General features: G+C 57.6%; 13 protein-coding genes across 13 annotated transcripts; 7 read left to right on the top strand and 6 right to left on the bottom strand.

Moving 5' to 3' along the window:
* Positions 1-763: 763 nt before the first annotated feature.
* UV8b_08246 (uncharacterized protein) lies at positions 764-2,818 on the top strand (the record flags this gene model as incomplete). Its single annotated transcript, XM_043145743.1, has 4 exons — positions 764-896; positions 1,055-1,271; positions 1,370-2,622; positions 2,730-2,818. The coding sequence occupies 4 exons, from the start codon at positions 764-766 to the stop codon at positions 2,816-2,818; spliced, it is 1,692 nt and encodes a 563-aa protein (XP_043001678.1).
* A 535-nt stretch (positions 2,819-3,353) lies between these two features.
* Positions 3,354-4,646, top strand: UV8b_08245 (uncharacterized protein; the record flags this gene model as incomplete). The annotated part of the gene is made up of 3 exons (XM_043145742.1): positions 3,354-3,487; positions 3,561-4,179; positions 4,245-4,646. The coding sequence occupies 3 exons, from the start codon at positions 3,354-3,356 to the stop codon at positions 4,644-4,646; spliced, it is 1,155 nt and encodes a 384-aa protein (XP_043001677.1).
* A 507-nt stretch (positions 4,647-5,153) lies between these two features.
* Positions 5,154-6,965, top strand: UV8b_08244 (uncharacterized protein; the record flags this gene model as incomplete). The annotated part of the gene is made up of 3 exons (XM_043145741.1): positions 5,154-5,358; positions 5,623-5,829; positions 5,926-6,965. The coding sequence occupies 3 exons, from the start codon at positions 5,154-5,156 to the stop codon at positions 6,963-6,965; spliced, it is 1,452 nt and encodes a 483-aa protein (XP_043001676.1).
* Positions 6,966-7,623: 658 nt separating this feature from the next.
* Positions 7,624-9,795, bottom strand: UV8b_08243 (uncharacterized protein; the record flags this gene model as incomplete). Its single annotated transcript, XM_043145740.1, has 2 exons — positions 7,624-9,339; positions 9,445-9,795. 2 exons carry the CDS (start codon positions 9,793-9,795, stop codon positions 7,624-7,626), a joined length of 2,067 nt encoding a protein of 688 aa, XP_043001675.1.
* Positions 9,796-10,454: 659 nt separating this feature from the next.
* On the top strand, positions 10,455-11,386 carry UV8b_08242 (uncharacterized protein; the record flags this gene model as incomplete). Its single annotated transcript, XM_043145739.1, has 2 exons — positions 10,455-10,733; positions 10,886-11,386. 2 exons carry the CDS (start codon positions 10,455-10,457, stop codon positions 11,384-11,386), a joined length of 780 nt encoding a protein of 259 aa, XP_043001674.1.
* Positions 11,387-11,763: 377 nt separating this feature from the next.
* Positions 11,764-12,600, bottom strand: UV8b_08241 (uncharacterized protein; the record flags this gene model as incomplete). Its single annotated transcript, XM_043145738.1, has 2 exons — positions 11,764-12,464; positions 12,549-12,600. The coding sequence occupies 2 exons, from the start codon at positions 12,598-12,600 to the stop codon at positions 11,764-11,766; spliced, it is 753 nt and encodes a 250-aa protein (XP_043001673.1).
* A 1,615-nt stretch (positions 12,601-14,215) lies between these two features.
* On the bottom strand, positions 14,216-14,689 carry UV8b_08240 (uncharacterized protein; the record flags this gene model as incomplete). The annotated part of the gene is made up of 2 exons (XM_043145737.1): positions 14,216-14,263; positions 14,336-14,689. 2 exons carry the CDS (start codon positions 14,687-14,689, stop codon positions 14,216-14,218), a joined length of 402 nt encoding a protein of 133 aa, XP_043001672.1.
* A 247-nt stretch (positions 14,690-14,936) lies between these two features.
* UV8b_08239 (uncharacterized protein) lies at positions 14,937-15,320 on the top strand (the record flags this gene model as incomplete). The annotated part of the gene is made up of 3 exons (XM_043145736.1): positions 14,937-14,953; positions 15,049-15,148; positions 15,189-15,320. The coding sequence occupies 3 exons, from the start codon at positions 14,937-14,939 to the stop codon at positions 15,318-15,320; spliced, it is 249 nt and encodes an 82-aa protein (XP_043001671.1).
* Positions 15,321-15,349: 29 nt separating this feature from the next.
* UV8b_08238 (uncharacterized protein) lies at positions 15,350-16,783 on the bottom strand (the record flags this gene model as incomplete). The annotated part of the gene is made up of 4 exons (XM_043145735.1): positions 15,350-15,913; positions 15,986-16,308; positions 16,438-16,459; positions 16,745-16,783. The coding sequence occupies 4 exons, from the start codon at positions 16,781-16,783 to the stop codon at positions 15,350-15,352; spliced, it is 948 nt and encodes a 315-aa protein (XP_043001670.1).
* A 2,034-nt stretch (positions 16,784-18,817) lies between these two features.
* Positions 18,818-19,356, bottom strand: UV8b_08237 (uncharacterized protein; the record flags this gene model as incomplete). The annotated part of the gene is made up of 3 exons (XM_043145734.1): positions 18,818-18,840; positions 18,937-19,198; positions 19,354-19,356. 3 exons carry the CDS (start codon positions 19,354-19,356, stop codon positions 18,818-18,820), a joined length of 288 nt encoding a protein of 95 aa, XP_043001669.1.
* A 355-nt stretch (positions 19,357-19,711) lies between these two features.
* On the top strand, positions 19,712-20,678 carry UV8b_08236 (uncharacterized protein; the record flags this gene model as incomplete). The annotated part of the gene is made up of 3 exons (XM_043145733.1): positions 19,712-19,851; positions 20,013-20,196; positions 20,361-20,678. 3 exons carry the CDS (start codon positions 19,712-19,714, stop codon positions 20,676-20,678), a joined length of 642 nt encoding a protein of 213 aa, XP_043001668.1.
* A 458-nt stretch (positions 20,679-21,136) lies between these two features.
* Positions 21,137-21,952, bottom strand: UV8b_08235 (uncharacterized protein; the record flags this gene model as incomplete). The annotated part of the gene is made up of 1 exon (XM_043145732.1): positions 21,137-21,952. The coding sequence occupies one exon, from the start codon at positions 21,950-21,952 to the stop codon at positions 21,137-21,139; it is 816 nt and encodes a 271-aa protein (XP_043001667.1).
* Positions 21,953-23,133: 1,181 nt separating this feature from the next.
* On the top strand, positions 23,134-26,780 carry UV8b_08234 (uncharacterized protein; the record flags this gene model as incomplete). The annotated part of the gene is made up of 5 exons (XM_043145731.1): positions 23,134-23,149; positions 23,990-24,048; positions 24,115-24,215; positions 24,276-24,320; positions 24,392-26,780. 5 exons carry the CDS (start codon positions 23,134-23,136, stop codon positions 26,778-26,780), a joined length of 2,610 nt encoding a protein of 869 aa, XP_043001666.1.
* Between the last annotated feature and the right edge of the window lie 145 nt (positions 26,781-26,925).

Below are 26,925 nucleotides of genomic sequence, written 5' to 3'. Positions count from 1 at the left end.
GGCAGAGGAGGCAAATAGAAAAAGAAGGAGAGAAAAAGGAAAGAAGAAGAAGAAGAAGAAGGGGAAAAAAAGGCGCAGCTGGCGTGATTTGCCCAAGGTTCACGTTGCGATGCGCGCAGCACGCAGCACGCAGGGCCAGGAAGAGAGCCCTGGCATGCTCCAGCGATTGACGGACGCATCAGCAGACCAGACTGCTGGATAAAAAGGAAGACTGGCTTCAACGGCAGTCCGAGTGCCGAGTGCCAGTAACCAACCACCTCTCTTATGCCGCGGCAGACGGGCCCAAGGCCGCCTGAAACAATCTAGTACAGTTCCAGTTCCACATCCACAACGCCCGGCCCGGTCTAGTCAGTCGATCCCATGGCATCTATCTTGCTTTGACTTGCCATGCACCAGCGACGAGACTCGAGAGCTGCATATCCCGTTGCAACTCGGCGCCCACTTTGCCGTCCCCGATTTTCCGAACCACCCAGCGCCAGCTGCTGACCTGCCTCGCCTCGCTCAACCCCCCCCGCCATCCCCATCCATCATCTTGACCACCAAGCACCGGCCGCCCACTTGTCTGGTGTCTGGTGTCTCGTGTCAACCGCCAGGCCCTACTATCGTCGCTCCTTTTTCAAACCCCCCTTGCGCCCACTGCTCCCAACCCCCCGAGCGTCGCCTGACACTCCTTCCCTTCAATGTCGGCGCCCGAGATTGCTTCACCGCCCCCCATTGACCCTGTTCCGCAACCAACTGCCGCTCATTGCTCGCGCTTCACAGGATGAGCGGCACGCGACGCGACGCTCCGCCGACATGCACCACGTCTGCTGCTGCTGCTGCTGCTGCTGCCGCTGCTGCTGCTGCTTCAAGGACCGACAACGTCGTCGATGCGGGGCTGAAAAGCGTCAATCATTGTTAGTAGTCTCTGTCTCCGTCGGAGGGACCGCCGGGCCCGTGATGAGGCCTTGCATCACGAGGACCATGCCGTTCGAGCGAGATCCCTTTCGGCTGGCCCCGAGCGCGCATGGCATGGAGCACCCTTTGCTAACGTCTCGCGCCTGTGTGCTTGCAGACAAGAGGGCGCTTCCACGATGGCGGTATAACCTCCGGCAGCAGGTACTGCCGTTGATCAGGTGGGAGACACCGTATCTGTCATGGATGCAGGAAAAACTTCGCACGCCGGCGCTCGACAGTTACTTTGCCATTACGGCCAACCTGGGGACTCACACCTTTTTCATGATTGGATTGCCTATTTGTTTCTGGTGCGGATGGGCGTCTCTTGGCAAAGGGTAAGTCTGGCATGTCTTGGTCCCCCAGAGTTGGCCCCCCAGAGTTGGGCAGCAGTGCGACTGGCCGTACGATGCGCTGACGGCCAGGCTCCCTCTAGTCTGGTTCACATGCTCGCTCTCGGCGTTTTCTGGACGGGCTTCATCAAAGACTTTTATTCGCTCCCTAGACCACTCTCGCCGCCGTTGCACCGAATCACAATGTCTGGATCTGCTGCTCTGGAGTACGGGTTCCCGTCGACACATAGCGCCAATGCCGTGTCGGTCGCTGTGTATGGCCTCTTCAGCTTGCACGACCCCGAAAACACGCTGGGCCCGACGGCCAAGGTCGTTCTGGAGTTTCTCTCGTACTTTTATGCCGCCTCCGTCGTCTTTGGTCGACTCTACTGCGGCATGCATGGCTTTTTGGACGTCATTGTTGGTTCCACCATCGGCGCGGCCATCGGGCTCCTTGAGTTCTACCACGGACCGACACTCGACGCCTTGATGCATTCCAGCTCGTGCATGGCCCCCGTCGTAGCAGGCCTGATTGTCATCATCTTTGTTCGCATACACCCCGAGCCAGCGGACGATTGCCCCTGCTTTGACGACAGCGTGGCGTTTGCCGGGGTGGTCATTGGAGTCGAGTTTGGAACCTGGACGTATGGCAAGATCCCGTCGGATCCCTGGGAGACTCATGCCTACGGCAGAGGGGCCATTGACGTGGCTGCGCTGGGACCCTGGGTCAATGCGGCCAGAATCGTGTTTGGCGTCTTGGTCATTTTCGCCTGGAGGGAAACGATGAAGCCCGCTCTTCTCAAGCTGCTGCCGCATCTGTTCCGCCTCATGGAAAAGTACGGCTGGGACCTGCCGCGGCGCTACTTCACCCCCGCAAGCGAGTACAAGTCGGTCCCCCCCGGATCCCGCCTGGACACTCTGTTCCCCAAGGCCTCCGACTTCCCCCGCATGGTGGAAGGCATCCGGCATCCGACGACTCGAGGACGCTCAGTCTCCATCGGGCCCCAGAGCGCCGCAGATGCGTACGAGGCACTTGCTTACAGGGAGCGGCGGCGGAGGGAAAGCATCAGCAGCAACCAAAGTCCGCGGAGCAAATCTAGCCATCTGGATCTACAGGGCAAGGACGAGCACCATCCGTCTGGAGGGAGTGCCCAGACGTCGGGGCTACAGAAGCCCGACTCCCACGGGGTCGAGCAGGGTGACGGCGACGCGTCGGCGGGGAAGGTAGCGGAGCAGAAGGGTGCTGCCATGCAGCAGGACGACGAGCTTGAAGATGACGAGGCAATGTTCTCGCGTCTGGTTCGCCCGCGCGTGAGGTATGACGTGGAAGTTGTGACGAAGCTGGTGGTTTACACAGGTGAGGGTCCCCTGCCCAATGCGACTGACCCTGTTTGTTTGCATTTTCCTTGTCTCGAGCCGGAACGGACGGATCTGAGCGTGGCTGACGGTAGACCCGACAACTAGGCATTGCGTGGTTCGCCACGGCGCAAATCCCCATCATGTTTGAGTATGTCGGTCTTGGGACGAACCACCTGGCGGTGCAGCTGGCATGAATACCGGGCGGAAGTCTACCATATGTGTGCGATGTCGCTGGCGTAGAATTGGACGGGGGTTGGGGGGGGGATGTGGCAAAGAGAAGCCGGTGACTTGTACCAGCAGCTCTGCCTTTTTTTTTCACATGGCAACAAGGGTATGGGTGCGTACGTGAGTCTATCCTACAAATGGCTCTTGCGAAAAATGTACATGATTATTCCATGGCCCGCGGACATGATGGTACGTAGGAGTTGAACGAGCGAGACCCCCTCAGGTTAGAGCGCGTTTTTTTGTTGGCACCTGTGCGCGCACAGCAACTGGGATTAAGTGGGACTGGACGCCCCACTTTGACTGGCGCGGTCAAGCGCGTCAAGCCACTCATCGTTGATCAAACCTCGACGTGGATGACCTCGGTCAAGAGAGATGATGGAAGCATCGGTGCTTCCAGGTCCATCAGCGAAGCAACTCGGCATCTGTGCAAATTCAAACCCCGTGAATGCGTGCCGGCAAAATTAATATTGTGGGGTTGAGCCGTTTCCGCCACTGCCAAGCGCCATGTCGGATTTCGAGGACGAGATGGACGTGGATGGTCCGCCGCCTTCCAAGGATGTGATTTTCTCGTCCGAGGCTGCCAAGGGCAAACGAAGCGCGGCAAACCTGCCCGTCGAAGCTGAAGACAGCTTACCATGGTGCGTACTTGATACTTTTCAAAAGGCGCCTGCCAATCTTGGACTCGAGGACCCTGCTCTGACAAAGTCGTAGGATTGAAAAGTACAGACCAACCACGCTGGACGACGTCTCGGGCCATCACGACATCCTGGCCACCATCAACAAATTCGTCGACTCCAACAGGCTCCCGCACCTGCTGCTCTACGGCCCCCCCGGCACGGGCAAGACGTCCACGATCCTAGCGCTGGCGAGGCGCATCTACGGAACCGCAAACATGCGTCAGATGGTGCTGGAGCTCAACGCCTCGGACGACCGCGGCATCGACGTGGTGCGCGAGCAGATCAAGACGTTTGCCAGCACCAAGCAAATCTTCGCCATGGGCGCGTCGGCCAAGGCCAGCTCGATGGCCGGGTTCAAGCTCATCATCCTGGACGAGGCCGACGCCATGACCAACACGGCGCAGATGGCGCTGCGGCGCATCATGGAAAAGTACACGGCCAACACGCGGTTCTGCATCATTGCCAACTACGCGCACAAGCTGAGCCCGGCGCTGCTGAGCCGGTGCACGCGCTTCCGGTTCAGCCCGCTCAAGGAGGGCGACATCCGCGCCCTGGTGGACAAGGTGGTGGAGGAGGAGCGCGTGCGGATCGGCGCCGAGGCGGTCGACGCGCTGGTCGGCCTGAGCAGGGGCGACATGCGGCGGGCGCTCAACGTGCTGCAGGCGTGCCACGCGTCGAGCACGCCGCTGCGGCAGAGGCGGCGGCGGGGGGGGGGGAGGAGGAGGAGGAGGAGGAGGAGGACGCACCGAGCGTGGTGGTGCCCGACGGCGAGGTGCAGCGCGAGGCGATCACGACGGAGACAATCTACAGCTGCGTGGCGGCGCCGACGCCCGACGCCGTGAGGGAGATTATGCGGACGCTGCTGGGCACGGCGGACGTGGCGAGCTGTCTGGGGACGATGAACGCGCTCAAGGTGAGCGGGGGGCTGGCCCTGGCGGACATGGTCACGGCCTTGTCGGAGGAGCTGGGCAAGCTGGAGGTCAGGCCGGAGGTGATGATTTCCTGGCTGGACGGGCTGGCCGAGGTGGAGCACAGGGTTGCGAGCGGCGGGAGCGAGATGGTCCAGACGGGAGCTGTGGTTGCCGTGGTCAGGGGAGGCGTGGAGCTGATGGGCCGGTAGGTCCTCGATTTGGCGGCTGGTTTTTTTTTTTTTTTTTCTGTTGTCTGCCGTGGCGTGCTGCTGCTGCAGAGGCACAGACGAGAACGAGCAGTCCCGGTTGCCAAGTCTCCAACGCTCATCTCCAATGGTTATCTCCAACCTTGCGTCGTTTCCCGCCGTCACCTCCATTCCATGCCCAAGATGGTTGGCCCCCCCCCCACCGGCCACGGACCCACACCGCTGCATCCAAGCATCCACCGACGGACGCCCCCTCGCCCACCAATAGCCGTCCCCGCCTCTGCCCTCGGATCATCTTCGTCCGCCTCCCGCTCCCAACGCTATCCTCGTATCCTTCAAGCTCCCCCGAGCTCCAAGCTCCCCTCCCCGACCGAACCCCCCCCCCCAAAAACGACATCCAACACCCATCGCAGGGTGTGGTGTGCGGCCGTGCACGCCCGCAGCAAGCCAAATGATTCTGCCGCCCACGCTGCCGCCCGAGCTGATGCCTTCGCAGCTGGCCCGACGACCATGGCATCCGCAACCCCCAGCGAGGGCTACCCCGACGCCCACGGCACGCCGGGCTCCCTCGCCGGCGCGCTGAACCCGCCGCCGGCGCCGCCGACCGAGAAGACCATCATCCAGATCCCGCCCATCCTGCCGCGCGAGAGGGTGTTTCCCATCCAGATTGGCAGCGAGCTGTTTACGCTGTCGGGGGCGTCGATATCGTCTGACGGTGAGCGCGCGATACGAGTCTGGAGTCTGCGAGTCTGCACTTTGGATTTCAGTTTGGATTTCAGTTTGGATTTCAGTTTGGATTTCAGTTTTGAATTTCAGCTTTGAATTTCAACTTTTAGTTTCAGTCTGGATTTCAGTTTCGACTTCAGTTTGGACTTCAGTTTCGATTTTTACTCTTGGATTTTGCTTTGGGATCTTACCTTTGCATTTTACGTACGCCATGTGCTGACGACACTCTCACGTTTCCCGGAAAAAAAAACAGCGCCGTCGTATTTTTCGCAGTACTTTCTGTGCCAGCTCAGGCAGGCCGAGGAGAGTGGCGACGAGGCTGGCGCCGTCCGCACGCTATACCTCGACCGCGACCCGGAGACGTTTCGCGACATTGCGCTGCATCTGCAGGGATATCACGTCGCGCCGCGGGACGGGAAGCACTTTGTGCGCCTGTTTGCCGATGCGCAGTTCTACACTCGTGCGTGTTTTCTCTCGGTACTTGGTCCATGCCAGCCCTTTGCGAAAACAAGAAAAAAAAAAGATCCAAAAGACTGATGCTTTTTTTCTTATCAAGTCCCCAAGCTCATCTCGCAGCTCTACGAGGAGAGCATCTTCATCTCCATCGGCCACCGCGAGTTCCAGATCCCCCGCGACCTGCTCACCGACCCGCGCAACTCGCCCAACTACTTTTCCCTCGGCTTCGCCTTCTTCTTCTCGCGCCCGGATAACCTGTTCCCCGGGCTCGACCGCCAGGGCCTCCTGCGCCCCCCGTCCATCCTGCCGCCGTCGGTGCCGAACCGCAGCGCCGACACGTTTGCCGACCTCCTCCGCCTGCTGAGGGGCTACCCCGTCGCCATTCGCGACGACGCCCACCGCCAGGAACTCGTCCGCGACGCGCGCTACTTCCACTTCAAGGGCCTGGAGCAGCAGCTGGTCCCGCACGCCCTCTCGCACAACCCCTTCCGCGGGCGCGCCGAGATTGCCATCCGGCTGGAGAACGTGCAGCGCAGCGGCATCGGCGTCTCGCGCGACGCGCAGGCCGGCGAGCACCACGCCGCCGCCGCCGCCGCCGCCGTCGCGTGGGTCACCTACGCCCGGCCGCACGTCGACGACGCCCCGGCCGAGCTCGTCGTCGAGATTGGCCGCGAGTCCAGCCGGCTGCACTGGCTGCCGCGCCACGCCGGCTGCCGCGTCGAGTTCCTGCGCGACACCAAGGCCCGCGTGGCCAAGCTGCTGCAGGTCGTGGCGGGCAAGCTCGGCCTGCCGCCCGCCGCGGCGCAGGCGCTGGGCCAGCCCCCCGGCGGAGAGGAGGGCCTCCTGCGCGCGGTGCTGGACCCCCAGGCGGCCATCTGCCTGGACGGCGAGGAGCACAGCCCGGACGCGGCGGACGCGGCGGACACGGACGCCGCCGACGAGGCGAATCCGCGCAAGAGACGGCGGGGCGGCGGCGGCGGGGCGGGCGGTGCGTGGACCGTCACCACCGGGCAGTGGCGGCTGCTGCTGCGCGCGGCGGACGGCGGCAGGGGCGCCGTCGAGTGCGTCTTTGTGGCCGTGAGGCTGGACGCGGTCAGTTCGGAGAGGGGGCGCAACAAGGCGCGGGGGTTTTTGGCGTGACGGGTTGATATGATGGTTGAATTCCTGTCTTGTTGTCTTGGCTTGTGTGTTGTGTTGTGTGTTGTGTTGTGTTGTGTTGTCTTGTTTCTTGTCTTGTTTCTTGTCTTGTCTTGTTTCTTGTCTTGTTTCTTGTCTTGTTTCTTGTCTTGTCTTGTCTCTTGTCTCCTCTTATGCCAGCTGGGCCTGCCAGCCAGGCGGCACCAGGCAAAGCGCCCCAGGGCCTCGTCACCTAGGTCGAGCGTAGGCGCAAACCACATATGCACACGGGTCCTGTATCAAGGCCGAGAAAAGCATCATCATTGTTTCAAGTCCCAGGAACCACTATGCCAACCAGCACATGCACGTCAGACCCAGAAACCATCATTACCCACTCTGTACGGAGTACCTACCCCGACATGCTACGCTGAAACAAAGCCCGCCACCGGGCCGAGCAGCCAAATCCCCCAACGGGAGACACAAAAAACGCCCATCGCCACGCCTGCCTGCAAAGAGCGAAAACCAACCAGCACACAAAACACACATTCCACAATGCATCACTACACGCTCAACGAATGCCGCCAGTCTATTTGCCCTCACCCCCCCCCCCTCGGCCCCCCCCCCCCCGGGTGCAAGGGACACCATCGCTCCGTAACCGTGCCCGGCCGTCACCACCCGCTGACTACTTGAATCGCGGCGTGGCCTTGGCCGTGGGAGCGCTCATGTCCCTCTTTACAGGACGGCCCCGAGGCCCCGTGTTTGCGCCCGTCTTGACTGCCGGCTTCTTTCCCGACGACGACGACGACGATGATGGAGCAGCCTGGGCTGCGCTGCGTGCTCGCCCTCGTCGCTCGCGAATCTTGGCCAGGGCCTGCTCGCGCGTCATGGTAGGCGTCATGGCCGGGTCGTTGTAGTCAAAGCTGGCGTTGCTTCCGTGCGAGGGCGTCCGGAGCCGGCCGTTCAGCGACGTGCTGGAGCGGGCTGGCTCTTCTCGAAGGGGAACAGTCGTTGTGACGGTGAAGGAGGCCGTCGATGCCCCGTGGGGCCGCGGCCCGGGGGATCCCGGAGGCGAGAAGCTCTGGTCCTCTTCGTGCAGCGACTTTCTCTTGGGCTCTCGGACGGGCTGCGTGTCCGCAACCACGGGAATGCTGGGGATGCTGAGCAGCGGCGCCGATCCGGCGTCAGGTGCGGCGTCGTCCGGCGGGGCGTCCAGGAGGAGGAAGTCGAGCGAGTTTCGCTCGTGCGCGAGAAGGGCAAACGCGGGGGGTTCGACCGACGGCGTCCGGGCGTACATTCGGTGGTGGGCGTTTGCTTCTGGGCTCGGCAGAGGCTCGTCTGCAGCCGTCTGGTGGTCGACGGCAGGGTGAGCAGCGGCTGCGGCCCTTTCCTGGGCATCTAGCGCTGCGGCTTCATGCTCTGAGACCGTGCGAAAGATTCCTTCCTTGGGACAAAAGATTGTGCTTCGCCGGGGCTCTTTTCTCGACTTGATCCGTTGCGGCTGATGTTGGGTAACGTCAACCTCGGGCCTCTCAACCTCGGGCTCGGGCTCGTGATGTCCCATCTGGGGCTCGATCTCGGGCTCCGCAGTGGGCTCCTGCGAGCGGACCGAGCTCCGCAGGGAATGGGTAGTGGACTGGCGTGATGAGGCTCGCTGTGAGTGCGGTGACAGAGATTCTTCCTTGAACGAGATTGCTGCATCGTGCCGCTCCCCCGACACGTCCACCGACACGCGTCGTCTCTTCTGCGGCGCCTCCGGGCTCTCGCGCGCGTTGCTGGTCTTGGAGCAGGCACACAAGTGCATCTGGCATTCGGCTTGCAGAAACTCCACCATTTCCTGGGCCCGGTCGGCTCGTTGCCTTTCCCACAGCACCTGCGTCGTAAGCTCTTCAATCTCCATTTCGCTGGCTGCCGAGGAAACAATCTCCATGGTGGACAGCGAAACCCGCGGCCCGGCCCGGCCGCCTAGCTGCAGCGACGCCGCGGCCCTCTTCTTTTCGGGTGATGCGAACTCGTCCGTCGCGTCGTGGGTGGCCGGCAGGGGGATCCGACCCTCGGCAGCGATGCGAGCCACCTCCTCGTTCCTGGCGGCCGTCTTGAAGGCATCCCGTTCCTGCTCCACAATCTTGACGCGCTCCAGCGCCTTTTCCAGCTGTTCCTGAACGCCAACGATCTGGTAGCGCGCGGTGAAGGCCTCCTGCTCCCTGACTTTGCTGCGTTCCTTTTCGCGTGCGAGGCTCTCCTCGGCCGACTTGCTCGAGCTCCGGGCGGATCTGAGCTCCTCTTGCAGCTTGACAATGGTCGACTGGCTCTTGAAATTCTCCTTGCGGGCCCGCCGGATCTCCTTTTCCCACAGGGCTTGTGTGTGGGCATGTGTTTCCTTTGCGCGGCCGTAGTTGTCCTTTTGACGTTTTTTTTTTTTTTTTTGTTCTGCGTCAGCCAAACCATCGGCTGGTGTCCGAAGGAAGCCCCCCCTTTCCCCCCCCCGGACGGCCCACTCACTTACCATGACGGTTTCCAGTCGTTCGCCGACCTTGCGCTCGCGCTCTTTTCCTTGCTCGACTTGCATCCGCAGCGCCTTGTTCTCTTCCCGCAGTCGCCTCAGCTCCGTCTCGGCCTCCTCGCGTCCCACCATGGCTCGCTTCAGGGCTGCGTCGGCGGTCCTGCGTTCCATTTGCTTCGACTGCATCGCGATGCTCAGGCTGTTAAACTGGTTTATCTTGTCGTGGACAGAGCCGTCTTTGCCTTCTGCCTTGAGGGACGAGAAGATGGGGTCGCGGCGATTCACATGTTCGGGGGTGATGGCCTGGAGGGGTCCCGCGCCCGGGGAGCCAGGCAAGCTTGAGCTGGCATCCATCTGGCGGGGGAGTTGTTTTTGCGCGGCTTGTTGCTGTGCTTCTGGGCGTATTCCGTTCGTCGGTTTGGATGAAGCTTGAGCTATTCGAGGTTTGTCCGGTGTGGGTGGAATTTTGTGGGCTTGTGCTGTTTACGGAGCACAGCTGATCTGGCTGAGGAGGGTCTGCGTCGGCCGCCGGTTGCCACGGCAACGCCTGGTCACGTGACTCCCGACTTGCTCGGTTTGCTGGAGCATGCTCTGCTCGCTCAGTCTTTGGATATCTCAGCGCAACGAAAAATCCAAGTAGAGAGATGAAGCGGCTGCTTCGTGCTCGGAAGAAGCGTGTGATTTCTGCTGCTCCGAGTCAAGTCTGCGCTCAGTCAGCGGGCTGTCGGCCGTTTTGATTGTCGCCAGAATGAATGCCGCGCGCTAGATAGAGACGGGCACTGGCGATGGGTCGGTGTGGCTGGTGAGGTTTGGTGGGGCCGCTCCATTACTCCAAACGGACAGCTCCAGCTTACTTGAACCACATCCATCCAGTCTTGTCCGACGTACGGAGGACTCGTGAAATACAGCATCATCTTGTCCTTTCATTGTTCATTTTCACTGCCCCCCCCCCTCGAATTCGCTTGCGGTTGAAATCATCATCAAAATCCCATCCTCCAGACCACCAATCCGCCATGGGCGACGCGGAGCTCCGCCAGCGAAAAGCTACTACGCCTGCCCCCGAGCAAGCCAGCAAGCCCGCCGACCCGAAACCCGAGTCCCAAAAGCGCAGCGTCGACGTCGACGACGACGACGACGACTACACCCCGTGGCTCGATATCCTGCGCCTCCTCTCGTTCCTGCTCGTCGCATCATGCGGCCTGAGCTACATGATTAGCGGCGGCGAGAGCTGGTTCTGGGGCATGAAGAACAAGCCGTCGTACCTCCGCGCGGACTGGTGGAAGGCCCAGCTCGTGAGTCGTCCCGTCCCATCCCCCACCTACTCGCGCGTGCCTTTCTTGCACCAGACCGAACCACCACCAGACCGCACCATCACGCCTGGGCTGACGCGTTTTTTCTGCTCCGGGGCCTGGGGGGCGGAGCGGGAAAAAAAAAACATGTGCAGAGCGGGCCAATCTACCTGACCGAGAAGGAGCTCCTCGCGTACGACGGCCGCGACGCCGACAAGCCGCTGTACCTGGCCATCAACGGCACCATCTACGACGTGTCGGGCGGCCGGCGCATGTACGGGCCCGGCGGGTCGTACAGCGTGTTTGCGGGCCGCGACGCCGCGCGGGGCTTCGTGACGGGCTGCTTCGCCGAAGACCGCACGGCGGACCTGCGCGGCGTCGAGGAGATGTTCCTGCCGCTCGACGACCCGGACGTGGACAAGTACTACACCGCGGCGGAGATGGAGAAGCTGCGGGCCGAGGAGCTGGCCAGCGCGAAGCAGAGGGCGCACGACGCGCTGCAGCACTGGGTCGGCTTCTTCGCCAACAGCAACAAGTACAGCAAGGTTGGCTACGTGAAGAGGGAGCAGGGCTGGCTGGAGAAGCTGCCGCGGAGAGCGCTCTGCGACCGGGCGCAAAAGGGCCGATCTAAGAGGAAGCGCAAGGGTGATGACTAGGGAGAGAGAGAGAGTGTGTGTGTGTGTGTGTGTGGCCGTTTCACGTGCGGGGACAGGACATGTAGCAGGAATGGGTTTATTTGTCGCTTCGGCCACGGGAACGTGTGCATGAAGACTGGGCTCGCGATACACCACGCTGGGGGAATTGTGTCGAGACACCTGCAGCCCCCCCCCTGACTGCTCAAACCATGCGTATCTGGGCAACTCTCAAGCACAGCACCAAGGTTTCATTCCTTTTCAGCTCGTGCCTAAAAGAACCTTTTTGACTCGCCGCAACCAGGCGGAAGCCAAACAAGCGAGAGAAAAAAAAAAAAAAAGAAAAAAAAAGATAAGTCATCATCTCCATGTCATCTCCGTATCCACCGGCTGCAAGAGGACTACAGAAACATAAAAGCCCCTCCGAGCACCAACAGCATCGCGCCTGGAACAGCCACGTGGGCGGCACCAGACACAACAAGAGCCGGAGAACTCACGGCCGGAGGGGGAGGAGTAGTCGCGGCAGGCGGCAAGCCGTCGGCAGTGTCGTTGGTGCCACCAGCAGCGGGAGTGACGAGCGCACCACCACCGCCGCCGCCTCCGTTTCCTCCAGCGGCGGTAGTCGGCAGGTAACCGCTCGACGCCGCGGGGCCGGCGGACCCGTCGCCGCATCGGCTGGGCACGCCCTGGCCGGTCGGCGCCTTCTGCGCCAGCCGCTTGTAGGTTTCCAGGCTGCGGGTGGCGTTGGCCGCGGCGTTCTCGTTGATCACCATGGCCATGCCCTTTTGGCAGTGGGCGCCCTGGCTGCAGAACAGCCAGATGGGCCGGGTGTCGTTGACCAGGACGGTGAAGACGGGGACCGCGCCGGCCGCCCCGGCGACGGGCTGGAACGAGGAGAAGACGCCGGCGACGCTCGGGTCGATGCTGGAGACGGGCACGCACGGGTTGTCAAAGTCGGACTGGGTGACGGTGTGGTTGCCGGCCCGGAACTGGAACTGGACCAGGCTGCCGGGCTCGGCGCGGATCCTCTCGGGGAAGAACCTGAGGCCCGTGTCGATGCTGCCGGGGTTCTTTCCCACGGCGACGACGTGGACTTGTATGGCTGCCCGAGGGGCATTGACGTCAGCTTCTCAGCTCCGGCGGCACGCGAGGCGAGCGGTGGGAGGGTTTTTTTTTTCCGCCATACCTTGCGCGAGGCCCAACAGGCCGGCGAGAACCGCGGACGCAGGCTTCTTCATGTCGAGAGCAGGGCTGTCACCGCCAGCAGTAAGGATCGAGTCGAGCGCGGCCTGGCGAGGTCTCGGCTCCCAGAGAGCGAGCGCAGGAAGACAAAGCGAACAGACGCGAAAGAGTGGCCAGCCTCTTCGGAACGGGGGGGGGGAAACACCAGCACAAACGACTGGACGTGGACACGATGCCAGAGAAAGATGGAAGGACAGCCCAAAGTCACCAAAACACACAAAACACACAAACACAACCCTGAAAACTGCACGGAAAGAAAAAGGCACGCCGCCAGAATAAAAAACACAGCGAGGCCGAGACAACAGCACGGGCACGAGGCAGCGGAACCCCCTTCCCTTTTCAACCCGGCAGGCCTGGCGTGCTCGTCACGCGACGGAAGATGCCCCCCGGTCCAGCAGAAATCCGAAGCGTCGGCCCAGACCCCCCATCGCTGCCGCGTTTCTGGTTTCTGCTTCCTTTTCGCTCTGCTGGCCTGGGGTGACGGGGGTGACGGGGAGGCGTGTCGGGGCGTGCGGTGGCGGGTTTTGTCGCGGGTTTCGCGGGCGAGTCTGAGCTTTCGTTTCCGGCTTGCTCTTGGAGGAAAAGGGAGGGATGGAGGGGGGGGAAGGCTCAGGGCGGGCGGGTCGCTCCTTGGCGGGGAGACGGACGCCTGGCTGCATCTGCCTGGCTGCATCTGCCTGCCTGCAAGGCTTGCTTGGCGCTGTTTTCCGTCCCGCCTTGTTGGTCATGGTTCCCTCTCGCGACGTGGTTCTGCGGTCGACGGCTTGGGGGGTTTGCGCCGGGCTGCTGTTCCGTTCGTGCGTTGTGGGATGCGCCGCGCCGCACCTTGGCAAGCTCGCGACGCTGGCGAGACGCGCCGCGTTTCAAAGGCCCGGCTGAGCCACGCTTCACCGACCTGCTTGCTGCCTCTTTTTTTTCTTTTTCTTTTTCTTTTTCTTTTTTTTTGTGTCATCTTCCTTCCGTTTCGTTTCTTCTTAGCGTCCTTTTTTTTTTCTTGCTTTTTCTTGTCGTTTTGGAAGGGAGAGGAGAAAAAAAAAGAAAAAGAAAAAAAAACAGGGCTCCTTTGCAGCTCTCCATCCCTCATGGCCCAGCCAGCCAGCCAGCCAGCCATCCATCAGTCGCTGGAAACATGCGGCTGCGCAGACTTGGCTAGTCAAGCTCTGGCGTGCGCCCAGCTCATGATGCTCGTGCTGCGAGATGTGCAAAACCACCCAAGTCGTTTCACACAAAGCCTACCACCACCTTCGTACCTTTGCCCGCCAATCTGGGAACGGCGCTCCTCGGCGACAATCGCCTCGCCGCCGTGGTGCGTCTTGTTCATTAGGCAACCCTTGGCACGCAAGGCTTCACCTCTGCTTCCTGCCGTCCGGGTCCGTCTGACAATGCGCCGGCCAACATCGTACCGAGCTGCACTTCCACCCCAACGTCTGTCCCGTCCCGTGAGCTCATGTCTCGCGTCCCCTCGACCGCTGCTGCTGAGCAGCCATCCCTCCTCAGCTTTGCCTCCTTGATCTGTCTGCTGCCTGCCTGCCTCCGAGGCCGACTCGTCCTGGCCGCCTGCCTCCTGGCACGACGACCACCAACCCGCAGTGTAGTCCGCCCCCGCGCAAGTCACAGATCCAGCAGAAGCTGCGGCGTAATCTTCTCCAGGTCCTCCACCTGCCAGCAGCCCTCCGTCAGCCGACCCGCCGCCGCCTGGCTCGCCGCAGCGCCATCGCATCGGAAACTCACCTCCAAGAAGCCGGCGCTCTTTTCCACCGCCGCCCGCGCAATCGCCTCCCGCACAAACACATCCATGTACTTGCCCACGGCGGCGTTGGCGTCGCGCGATATCCTCGTCGCGTCCTTGGTGAAGAAGTCGTGCAGCGCGCGCGTGAGCAGGTCGCGCGGGATGGTGGTTTCCGGGGCCGGCGCGTCTGGGGCTTCCCCCCGGCGGCCCTTGCCAGCCTCTCGCCCGGACGGCTCGTCCTCCGACTCGAAGGGGTCGCTGCGCTCGGACGAGGCCGTCCCAGGGGATTCCTTCCTGTTCGGGGGGCCTTTGGGGCGTGCCCGCCCGCCGCGGCCGGACGTTGCTCCGGCCGGCATGCTTCGATTCTCGGAGTCGCAGACGGAATCTGGTTTGCTCGCGTAGTAACGAGTATCGCAGGTGGCCTCGAGCTTCGGCTGGTAGGTTCTGTTGATCGGGAACCCCGGGTCTAAACGTGTTCGATGAACCTGCAGGTTGCGAGGTTGGCTCGGAACGCGTTTGTCAAGAAATCCTTAGTCATCCATTCCCAACCAAACCGCTTCACCTTAGGTACATAGTTTGGCGTCAAGACTTTCGTCCCAGTCAATGAGATTAGGAGGTAGGTAAATGCCAACTTGTGCCGAGTCCGGAGTAGTCAAACATGATTCGTACTTTTACTCTCAAAGCAGCACGTAGCTCACCAAGGACATGAAAATAGATATTGCATAACGACAAGGGAAATTGCATTGGTGTATAAATTACAGCGACCTAGAAAAGCCTCGGCAAAGCCAGAGGTGAAATACGCCATGCCGATGCCAGTCTAACCCGCAAAGAGCATCTGTTGCACAGAAACACAAGGAACATATTTTTCTTCCGTTCCCCAGCTTTCCCCTCCCGTCCATCCCTGTTCGCCTTTTGATCCATCAGCGGACGTCGCGTCAAAGCCCACCGATTACACGCAACCAGTCTTTCGTCACCCCCAAACTATAAAGTCTATACAGTCATGCAAGGAAAGTAGTTTAACCAGAGCCACCCTTGAAGGCCTTGCCGAAGAGGATGAGCTGGAGCTGGTCGTAGATGGAAAGGACACCAGCACCGGCAACACCACGGAGAATGTTGGCACCGGCACCGTTGAACAGGGACTTGACACCGTTCTTGGCAACGATCTGGCGGGCGGCATCGAAAGAGTTCTTGTACTTGACGGCCTCACCAGAAGTCATCATCATGCGACGACGGATAGTGTCAAGAGGGTAGGCAGCGATACCGGCACCAGTGGTGACGCACCATCCGAGAGCGAAAGAGGCGAGGAAGTTGTTGGCGAGGCTGCCGACCAGGAGAACGGGCTTGATGGAGTCGTACATGCCGAAGTAGAGACCACGGTAGACAACGATACCAGCGACGGAGGGCATGAAACCACGGTACAGACCGGCGATACCGTCAGAGGCAAGAGTCTTGCGGTAGACGTCGACGAGACCGTTGAACTGGCGCTCACCACCAGACTTGGCCGACTTGGCATCGTTGGCAAGACGGGTACGGGCGTAATCCAGAGAGTAGACGAAAAGCATGGAAGTGGCACCAGCAGCCTGTCACGACAGGATTAGCGACTGGTGCGGATAAATAATAATAATGAAAAGAGCGGTGCGAGGGATACATACACCACCAGAGGCAAGGTTACCAGCCATCCACATGGCGTAACCATCGCGCTCCTTCTTGAAGCCGAACATCTTCTTGAACTTGTCGCGGAAAGCAAAGTTCAAGGCCTGGGTAGGGAAGTATCGGATGACGTTGGCAGTGTTGCCACGCCACAGCGACAGGGCACCCTCATCAGCCATGGTGCGCTTGAAGCAGTCGGTGATACCATTGTAGCGGCGGTCAAGACGGCCAGCCTTGATCATTTCATCCTGGTTCTGGATCAAGAGCTTGACACGCTCAATGGGAGCGGCGGCGGTCTTGGAGACGGCGGCGGAGACACCACCCACTAACGGAGGAGGTTAGCATGTGAACGTGTCAACCTTCGTTTTACCAGTGGCTCCGGCATCAGCGACCTCTCAAGGTCATATGACGCGGCGCCGCAAAAAAAGCTATGTCGGTTGCAAAAATGACATACTCAAGAAATCGGCCACGAAGGGCTGTGACACAAAACAGTTAGCCGAATTTGTTCCTCAACAGCAGCATCTTCTTCTCAAGGCGAAGAAGATTGCCCTGGGTTGCGAAGGGGGCCAAGGAGCGTCAAAGACAAAGAAAGCCACGATGAACGCATTCCAGTCCAGCGAACATCCGTCTTCAATGGCCTGCGACGCTGCAATTGGACCATTGAAGCCTTGTTGTGCCGCGGATCGCCCTTATCGCGAACGAGGGATTTCCCCGAATCTTTTGGGGGAAAAAGTCGGGGGAAAAAAGGAAAATGTGCTTACCGGCATGCCCAAGACCTTGGGTTGTGCGTCACCAGACATTTTGATGGATGTTCCTTGACTGAAAACAAGACAAAGGACTGAGGGGAGATGGATGGGAAGAAGAAGGGAGGAGGGAAGAAAAGGGTCAGGGCAGTCGAGCGAAATAAATTCTGCACCGGCTGGTGGACGGGTTTCGGGGGGAGAAAAAAAAACTTGCGGCAAAAGCCTTGGGGGCCTTGGTTTTGAGCGAATCTACCCGGACGGCGCTAGAGCCAGTCGTTGTATCCTCAGGTACCCAGGCTGGTACCCCTGGCGTGGCCGGGGTTTCCGCACCTTTCAAAGTACCGCGCCCCTTGCCTTCAGTGACCGCAACGCTTCAATGTTTTTTTCCTCCCCATGGCAACTGGCAGCCTCAGGCCTGAAGGACGAACCGCTCCGAGGTCCCAGAACCTGTAGTCGGATGGCAGCATCATTGTACCGTTCGTTATCCACTGTGGAGCGCGGTCGCTGTGCATCCGTCCATCCACTGCATCAGGTACAAGGGGTGACAAAGCGCAATTCGTCTGGTCAAGCGAGAGATACCGGTTCCCCCCGAGAATTTTGCCGTCTTCAGCATACCTGGCCTCAATTCCCCATATGTCCCAGCAGATCCCAGCCTCCTAGTCTCCCAGCCTCCAGGGGCAAGCACCTGTCTAGCGTGGGCACTTGGCAGCGCGGCTCCTGAGGTGTTTTCCCAAGCCCGAGGCTTTTCCCTCCCTCCGTGCGGAATTTCCAGGATTCAGGAGAGGAAGACCTAGGTACCTACCTAGTCATTTCGGTTCCCAGCCCTGTCATTCCGCTTTGCAATTTCTCAGCGTCCCAGTCTGTTTTTGTCAAGCATGCAAAATGCAGGTTAGGATAGCCATGATGAAGAAGGCAGATAAACAGTACCCGTACCTACGGAGTGCAAGCAATTCAGAATGAGCCAAGCACACAACAGATGCTTGTACCCGCAATGTTCCGGAAGGCAAGCAGCAAGACCGAGGTAAGTTAGGTACAGGTACCCAAGGTACTGTAGTACAGAGTCGGAGGGTATAGGCCGTCGCCCTAAACTCCTGCACTTTGGTTTTCCAACTTGAGAGCCCCATGACCGTCTTCGTTTGGTTTAATTTTAGAAGCACAAATGAAAAATGAAAAATGAGTCCAGATGCTCCGTAGTTTTGTAATTGAGCGGTATAGAACACGGAGTGGAAGTGGAAGGGAACTATGTCGCTGTCAGATAACAGGCACCTAGGTAGATTACCCCATACATAGGATTGACCCGGCTTCATGAAACGGTTGATGCACTTTAAAGACGTCGCGAACTGGCGCCTTCACCCCGCGATTACAGAGTAAATGTTCATGCGAAATTGCAATCCTCAATCGGGTGTCCCATGATCTAGCCAGAGTCAGGCTCTGCACGGCTTGATTTCTCTTTGAATCATGCGATTCGGCAAGCCAGCATAAGCCTCACAGAGGGCCATTTCATGGTAAAGTATTGACGAGACAGTCAACGACAGGACAAGAGACAGCCGTGCCTAAATTCGTGTCTTCTCACAGGACGAGTTATAGAATGTAGTACAATATGTCGACAGGGATTCTGGACTCCCGTTCAGAAGATCCAACCGCAGTCTAGGATGTCACCATGACAGTTGGACACCGAGTCGTAGCTTTTTACCTGCAATTCACAAATCCTTCCCTTGCAGTATTCAAGAAGCAGATCAAGAAAGACCGCAAGTAGAGCTACAGAAGCCATAAGAGATCATGACGACTCACACGCCATGTCGGTTTCGGTCTGTCTTCCGGCGGCATTCAAAACACATGTCCATCACCACATGCGCATCATAGCAAGACGCGAGGTACTGTGAACATCTTTCATTCCATTGTCGTATGCTAAAGTGCGATTCCGGTCCCTAGGTATGATATAATACCGAGCATGAATTCGTCCCAACCAGGCTTTTTGTCTGCCCATGTAAAAAAAAAAAATTCCATCTGCTCTAATGGTGGCTGCGATGATGGTGCAGGCCACTCAGACACCGTTACTCCGAACACACAACTTTGCTCCTTTCGGCTGATTTAGGCATCACCAATGGCACGGGCTAAAAGACACAAGAAGCGTTAGCACAGTGTCCTCTCGTTTGCTCAACCCCGCCATGCTCCTTGATCGTTTTGTACGCAGGCGCGGGGAGACGTACTGTAAATCTTCATTTTGCTGTGGGTAACGACTGGCTTGATGAGACCCTTCTCTTCCAGGTCGCGGAGGCACTGTCGGGCCAGAGAGCCGTTGACTTTCATTCTGTCGACGAGAACAGCGACGGTAACCAGACGGTAGGACTGGACGTCCTTGTAGAGCTTCTCAGAGGTGGCCTTGTCGAGGAGAACGGTGTGCTGGGCCTTGTCCTTGACCTTGCCCTTGGACCACTTCTTCTTTTGCTTCTTAGCTCCAGCAGCAGGCGCCTATTCGACGAGGGAGGAAACCCTCGGGTCAGCAGGCGTTCATCGGAATAACAGCATCAACGTCCGTCTCGTCGCCTTGCGGCAACTTGCATCAACTCAAGGATTTCGAAAAAGTCCGAGCGCGCATTGGGAGGAAGGAGTTGTGGTTGGCGTACCATTTTGTTCTGATGTGCTTGTCGTTGGCGGGAGTGTGAAGGAACGGGGATTTTTCACCGGCTGGTTAGACTTGAGGCCAAAGACATTCCCACCGCCAATGTCCGTTTGGCGGCTGGGTTGGAGTTTCGTCCAGGGCAGGCTTGCCCTAACGCAAAGAGTGCGAGGGGAGTGGTACCGAACTTTTCGCGACACCTGATTCGCCAGACCCACCCACCACCGAAATTTCCCAACCCTACGACTGTAGGTCGAATCGAGCCAATCCTTCAAACCTCCCGAGCAACCCCATCTCGCCAACCTGCCAAACTAACCCGCAGCTCGCTCACCAGAACCGGACTTATTTCGACTGCAGCAGCCAAAATGTCTGACGGTGGCGATATCGAGGTCGAGAACACTGTCCTCTCAGACGTCCTTCCCAAGGACGTTGTCAAGGAGGTCGGCAACATAAAGTTATTCAACAAGTGGGACTACGATGTCGAGGTCCGCGACATCTCTTTGACGTACGTTACGATCAGCCAACATGCAACCATCCTACTGCTCCCTCTTTCTCTCTCTTTCTCTCTCTTTCTCCATCCCTCCTTGCGCCGGCTGTAGAATGGTGGATTTGTCGAGGATGCAACGTCGACCTCGTGCTAATTGGACTCTTGGTCAAAACGAACAGCGACTACATTTCTCTGAGAAACCCAGTCTACGTCACCCACTCCGCTGGCCGATATGCCGTCAAGCGGTTCCGCAAGGCCAACTGCCCTATTATTGAGCGATTGACCAACTCCCTCATGATGCACGGCCGCAACAACGGCAAGAAGCTGATGGCCGTCCGCATTGTCGCCCACGCTTTCGAGATTGTACGTTGACCTGCCCTCCCACCATTCGAACTTTGCCCCGAGGAACTGGCTTGGGACAACTTCCTTCATACGCCGCGTGGTATTGCGAATTGAGGAATGCAAGGAGGAGGAGGAGAGCATGGGCGTCGACAGGAGGGAAAGGAAGCTGACTAACACTGCTCCAGATCCACCTGATGACCGACCAGAACCCTATTCAGGTCGCTGTTGATGCTATTGTCAACTGCGGTCCCCGTGAAGACTCTACCCGAATCGGCTCTGCCGGTACCGTTCGACGACAAGCCGTCGATGTCTCGCCTCTTCGCCGTGTCAACCAGGCCATTGCCCTGCTTACCACCGGTGCCCGCGAGGCTGCTTTCCGCAACGTCAAGTCCATTGCCGAGTGTCTGGCCGAAGAGTTGATCAATGCCGCGAAGGGCAGCAGCAACTCTTATGCTATCAAGAAGAAGGACGAGTTGGAGCGTGTCGCCAAGAGCAACCGATAAATGCATTGTTTGTTTACTGCGGGGATACATTTTGGCTGGGAAAGGAAGGGTCTGCGGCGGCTTTGGCGTGGTTCTGGCATCTTTCAGAATTGCATTTGTGCGTTCAGGTATGGGAACGCTGCGGATTTCTCACAAACGGCTCTAGAGTGTCAATAAAAAGTTGGCTCAGCAAGAGCATCAATGAATGAACGCTTTTTCGCACTTGTACTATTTAGAAAGTGAGCCTCTTGGGTTCAATCTTGACGTGAGCGCTGTCTTGTCATAATAGATGCCGCAAGTCTTGGGGCTATTTTGAGGGGGAGAAACGTTGCGGCGTGAGAACAACACAAACTGTCCTGCCAAAACGTCTCAATCCTCCTTGTAATTCTGGTGAGGAATTTGTCCAAGATGGATCTGCACATTATCAGTCGTCAGGATGTCATCGGCAAAACCTGGGGTGACAACTTGGAAATGCCTACCTAGATGCGGACTTTCCTAGGCCCAATGTCCAACCTCTTGAACATGCCAACATGAGGAATACCTTGTTCCCACCACTTGCCCATGCCGTCATCTACTTGGAAGCCCCATCTCGCCCACATTTCCACTGCCTCCTCATGGGCGTGAACACAGACAAGACCACCCCACTTGGGTATGTCTGCCTCGTTCGACGCACCCATCTGCTCCAGGCCCATCTCGGTGATACTGGGGTCGAAAAAGGACGGGTCGGATCTCAACCAGGACAGGGCGGTCTGGACTAAAAGTCCTGATAAACCGTTGCCGCGATACTCCTTGACCACGGCAAGTCGGCCCAGCTTCACATATGGCTCTTTTCCGTCATGGAAAGTCGTAGGCCGATCCGTGGCTGCCGTTATAGGAAGGGACTTGATGTTCGGGGATTGGCGTTCCTTGCCATGGGTCAACTGGCCCTTCCAGTATTGAGCTCCTATTCTCGGGTGAGGTTCGTGCGGGAAGGGAACAAGGCGGATGGTGCCAATAGGAGTTGTCCGGGTGGAACTTTTCCTCGGTTGAATGACATTTCCGTCTTGGTCACGCACTTCTGTCTCTTCCGTCTTGTTGACACTGGCATATACTACCCAGTGACATGACCGAGAATCGTCACTGTCGAGCTCATTCTCCAAGGGAGCCTTTTGTTCCTCGACGAAGACGCTCTCACGCACCTCCATGGCATCGATAAAGACTTTGGGAACATTCGCGGACTGCTGGTCATGCGGCTTGCCTCTCTCAAAACTGTCCAGTTTACTAGGTTCGAGGATAGATATAAACGGGGTGCCCATAATGACAGTCCGAGCTTGACGCCAAATGCTGGTTGTACTTCAACGGCTGAAAGCGGAGCACGGAATTGACTTGACAAGGTGGAAAAACAGCTTTCTATATATCTGTTGCCCGTTGGGGAATCTCGACATGGATTTCCCCCGGGGGGGGGGGGGGGGGGGCTGGTTGCGTGCTCGCTCGGTGGTATCTGGCGGCGGTGCTGGCTCTGGTACCCAACTCTGCGGCTTCTTGGTAAAGTATATGTGTGATGATCGACACTAAAGTATGGCGTAACAGCGCTTATGAGATCATTGAGACGCCACTCTATGGTTGTGCGATGCACCGTCGAGTGAGACAGGCATTCGGCATGTATGGGCAGTGTTTCGAAGGAACATGGGGATATGCGAGTCGCGGTGTATCTGGGTCCAGCACTGGTCAATGCTTGCTTTCAAAGTTGCAAGAGCCTGGCAGCAAGTTGTACCTGCCTCTGCCTGTTGGCTTACCGCCTTCTGGGGATGTTGTAACAGGTCATGTACCTCTTAATGTTCATGTTGTGAGATGTCAATGGCAGCGCTACCAGGCAGGACCAGACAGACTCACTCTGTGCCTAAGTTAGGCTGGGTACGGGTACCTAACCTACCCCGCCTGCAGTTATGACAACATCTCCAGGCAGGTGGAACGAAACGAACTGAGCTCTGGCTACCCGTCCCGTCCAGTGGAGCATGTATCATGGACCTTTGAGAGGAAAGCTGAATACGAACAAGTGACTTATTCTTGAGAGAGTGCGTTGAAAGGCCATGATGTGCAGCCATAAATCAGAGAATTTTATCGAACCATCACGGATTGTGTGTTCATGCTGCCCATCCAGTCGGGGTGAAATACCCATCAGTCTTGGTGCGGTATCTAGTCGCAGCGGCAAACTCGGTGGTGCATTGTTATGTGACGACGAGCTACCTTGCAGTGCGGAGTACCTTGCAAACAGGGCTGTCTACGGAGTACCTCTCGCCTTGAGACACGCATTTGTTCGCAGACGGAGCTGACCAAAAACAAATGGATATCGGAAAGAAGAGAGAACTAGAAATATAGAGTGATAGCTTTGAATTCCTTCTCCATGAGCGAATAGGCAAGCCCGGAGCCCGGGGCCTCGGGTCGCGCAAGTCGGAGGCGCAGGGAAGGCCTTGGAAAGGGAAGGAAAGAGGCCAGCATGTGCGATCCAGCCGGTTAGTCTGGCAGGCGTTGATGCCGGCTGTCCAATCACCCTCCCTGTGGACTCAAATACATCGCCTAGGAAGCTATCGGAAGCTGCTGGTGGCGCGCGATGAAATAGTCGTCAGTGACGGACAAGCCGAGCGGTCTGGTTGAGCTCTTGGAGGGCAATGGGCTGTTGCTGCTTCCAATCAGGGAGAAGTCAACCCAGAGGCTGGGGTCGTGCGTTAGACGGCAGAGACACCAGACATCAAGATCGGGAGCAGGGATGCGGGCGACGAAGGACTTTTAATACCTGAGGTATTAAAATGCTAATTGCCACTTTCACTTGGTATGCTATTTCCTTTCCCATGTTGCAATCCAGATATTTCTGTTATGAAGATGGAAAATGCTACATAGTATCGGAATGGCTGCTTTTTGAGTGGTTGTTTAGCTGATGTGCCCCACTACGCGGCGCGTTGTGGTTAGCCCATATTGAAATGGGGCAATTCAATTCATCATTATCGTTACTGTTGCCGGGGATATCGGCGGCCACTGTAACAGAGGCCCCTGAGGGCTACCCCTATTCCCACTATAAATAGCCGTATCTTCTGCGTGCTTCCTGACAGTTACCCTCACCTTTCCCCTTTTCCTTCCATCTTAGTGCTATCCGTCAATATACCCGGCGCGTTGTGGTTAGCCCATATTGAAATGGGGCAATTCAATTCATCATTATCGTTACTGTTGCCGGGGATATCGGCGGCCACTGTAACAGAGGCCCCTGAGGGCTACCCCTATTCCCACTATAAATAGCCGTATCTTCTGCGTGCTTCCTGACAGTTACCCTCACCTTTCCCCTTTTCCTTCCATCTTAGTGCTATCCGTCAATATACCTGTTCTTACCTACCTCCTTCCTTTTATTGTGCAGTACCTCGTACGACACATATATTTCCTCAAAGATATTTATCCTATAGTATGATCTAACTCAGCCAACGTCTAGTTCCTCAGTATATTTGTTCTATTGTTTATCGTTCAGTACCTCGCACCACACATAGACCTCCCTCGATCATACCAAGACTTACTTTATCCCTATTATTTGACGTATGCAACTGCTTGATAGTGAGCGTTAGTACATTGGCATTTTGCTAATTTTTCATGAAGTTACATACGGACTTTTACGCGCTCCTCGCGTACGTACCCTACTCTGTACGATCCATCGGAACCAACAACTTCAAGGTTTAGCACGAAACCAAACTGTTTACGTCAAACACACGCAGCAAATATCCGATGGCCGACCGAAAGAGCGTTGGGGAGCTGGAGCGACTTCTTCAAGAGGCTATTCAGCGCGCCAACAATCTAGAGAGAGAACGGCAGGAGGAGCGACAACGCGCCGAGGAAAACCAACGACGCGCTGAGGAAAACCAACGACGCGCTGAGGAGCGTGCCGATGCATCAGAGGAAAAGATACGTCCCACGACACTTGAAGAATACCTTACCGCCTGCCACACCCATGTCTTTTCCAAGCTCACCATCGAAACAAATCCGAAACTGTCCTCTATGGGCCCCATCACCAGTCCGCGAAATAAATGGTGTCCCGAAAACTTGCAGCCTTGGACAGACTTTATACATCAACAAAGGCTCACTTTTGGTGCACTCAACGCCACGTTCCCAATCGAGAGCCGCGTCTTCGAGAACCGAGTTTTCTTGACCGGCTTAGGTGATCGAGTCTTCCAGCGGCGGGTAGCGGACGAGAAGGGACTCGAGTACTTTTTCCACAACAGCGTGGAGGATCCGGTTAGGGTCATCATACAAAAACTCCGAGAGGTTGAAGAGGTTAGAGCAGTTTTTGAGATCGGTGATGGCGTTGTATTTGAGAATCACCCCCATGCCCTCAGCGACACTGCCGAAGAAGTGGTTGAGAGAGAGACTCCAGCGACGCCGCGGACGCCAGACCATGGGCTAGATCTCAACCAGCTGCGGCCAGACCAAATCTGTGTCACTCGGTCTTACGACGGACCTTCTGTAAAAAGCACCTTGGTATACGTTTCCGAGTACAAGTCGCCCTGCAAGTTGACCGTCCAGCATCTTCGTGTTGGTCTTCGCCCTATGAATATTTACAAAGAAGTAGTAAATCGAAAGACCATTCCGACATCTGTGGACCCGGACGCGAAATTTCGATGCACTGCAGAGAGGCTGACTGCGTCTGCTATCACGCAGACATATCATTACATGATTGAGAGTGGCCTTGAATATGGTAACCTGACTACCGGCGAGGCTACCGTCTTTCTAAAAATTGACTGGAAGGAGCCTGGAACTCTCCACTACCATCTATCAGAGCCCAAATACGAAGTGTCAGCTCACCCAGATAATTTTCACATCTGCACGGCTGTCGGTCAATATCTCGCCTTCACGCTCATGGCACTTGGTTCACCCGAAGAGCAACGTGAACATGGGCAGGAGGAGCGAAAAAGAGCAATGGCTGACTTGAAAACGTGGGCTGATGATTTCGAGACAACGGTGCGTACGATACCAGAAAGCGAACGATCAGCATCATCGGATCACTCACCCGATTACCAACCAATCACCTATCACGAATTCGACCGATCGCCCTACCTCACGCGCCAAAGAAGATGCCGGGCTGCTGAGCAGCAGACCGACGACAGATTAATGAGAAGGGACGATAGGCGAGAGCCATCCGATGACGAATCAGCTAGGCCGCCGGATACTCCCACACCAGCGAGCCGGACCACGGGACAAGGAACTCGACGAAGCCAACGGCTGGCACAACGGCCTCGTGGAGATAATCATGGACAAGGCCGCCAGTATTGTACGCAAAAGTGCCTTCTCGGACTAGTGCGGGGAGATATCCTCGATCTAAAGTGCCCGAACGTGGCTCTTCACTGCAAGGGCACTCCCACGCATGCACGTCATCCCGTCAGTCACAAACAATGGCTCAAGCTTCTGTGGAAACAGCTAGAGCGATCGTTGGACGATGGAGTTTCGCGGTTGAATCAAGAGGGCTCGCGTGGTGTCCTTTTCAAGGTTACACTACTAGCCTACGGCTACACGTTCCTCAGCAAGGGCACAGTACGGGCTTTTATCAGCGATCTCACTCATGAGGCTGCGGTGTATGACCGTCTGAAACCAATTCAAGGTTGCGTTGTGCCTGTGTTTCTAGGCGCTATAGACCTCCGAACCATGGGCAAGACCTACTACTACTTCCACCGAGTCTACGTGGTACACATGATGTTCTTGTCCTGGGGAGGAGACAGTCTCGCCGATGCGATGAAGACTGGCACCATAGGAAAGGATCCCGAGAGCATGGCCATCGCCTCATTACGCGCCATGCATCAAGAAGGAGTGATCCACAGAGACGTTATGCTTCCTAACATGCTATTCAATCGGGAGGTTCAAAGGGTCATGATGATCGATTTTGAGAGGGCATCGCTTGTCGAGCCACTAAGACCCCCCCTGGGTCAAATAGTGCCAAATAGACGCAGCCGAAGGCCTGAGGAGAGAGTAGGCAAGAGTGTGGCGACATTGTCTCGTAATTCACGTCGAGCTAGGAGGGGGTTTGAGGAGGATATTCTTAATGCCAGTATGTTGTTCCTGGATCCGGCATCGCTGTACGGTACCGCGATGGTGGCATGCAACGGGCCGCGATGATAGCAGCTGTAATGACTGTAATCTATATGCCGGTATATGCCGGTCTATGTGCCTCGGGTGTAATAACTGTGCCGGTATAGACAGTGGTGGCCCTGTGGCCCTGTGGCCCTGTGGCCCTGTGCGATATCCCATATATCGGTAATGA

The sequence above is a fragment of the Ustilaginoidea virens genome, chromosome 7, assembly GCF_000687475.1.
Source record: "Ustilaginoidea virens chromosome 7, complete sequence".
In the NCBI taxonomy this organism is placed as follows: Eukaryota; Fungi; Ascomycota; class Sordariomycetes; order Hypocreales; family Clavicipitaceae; genus Ustilaginoidea; species Ustilaginoidea virens.
This window is presented reverse-complemented; position numbering and strand designations above follow the sequence as displayed.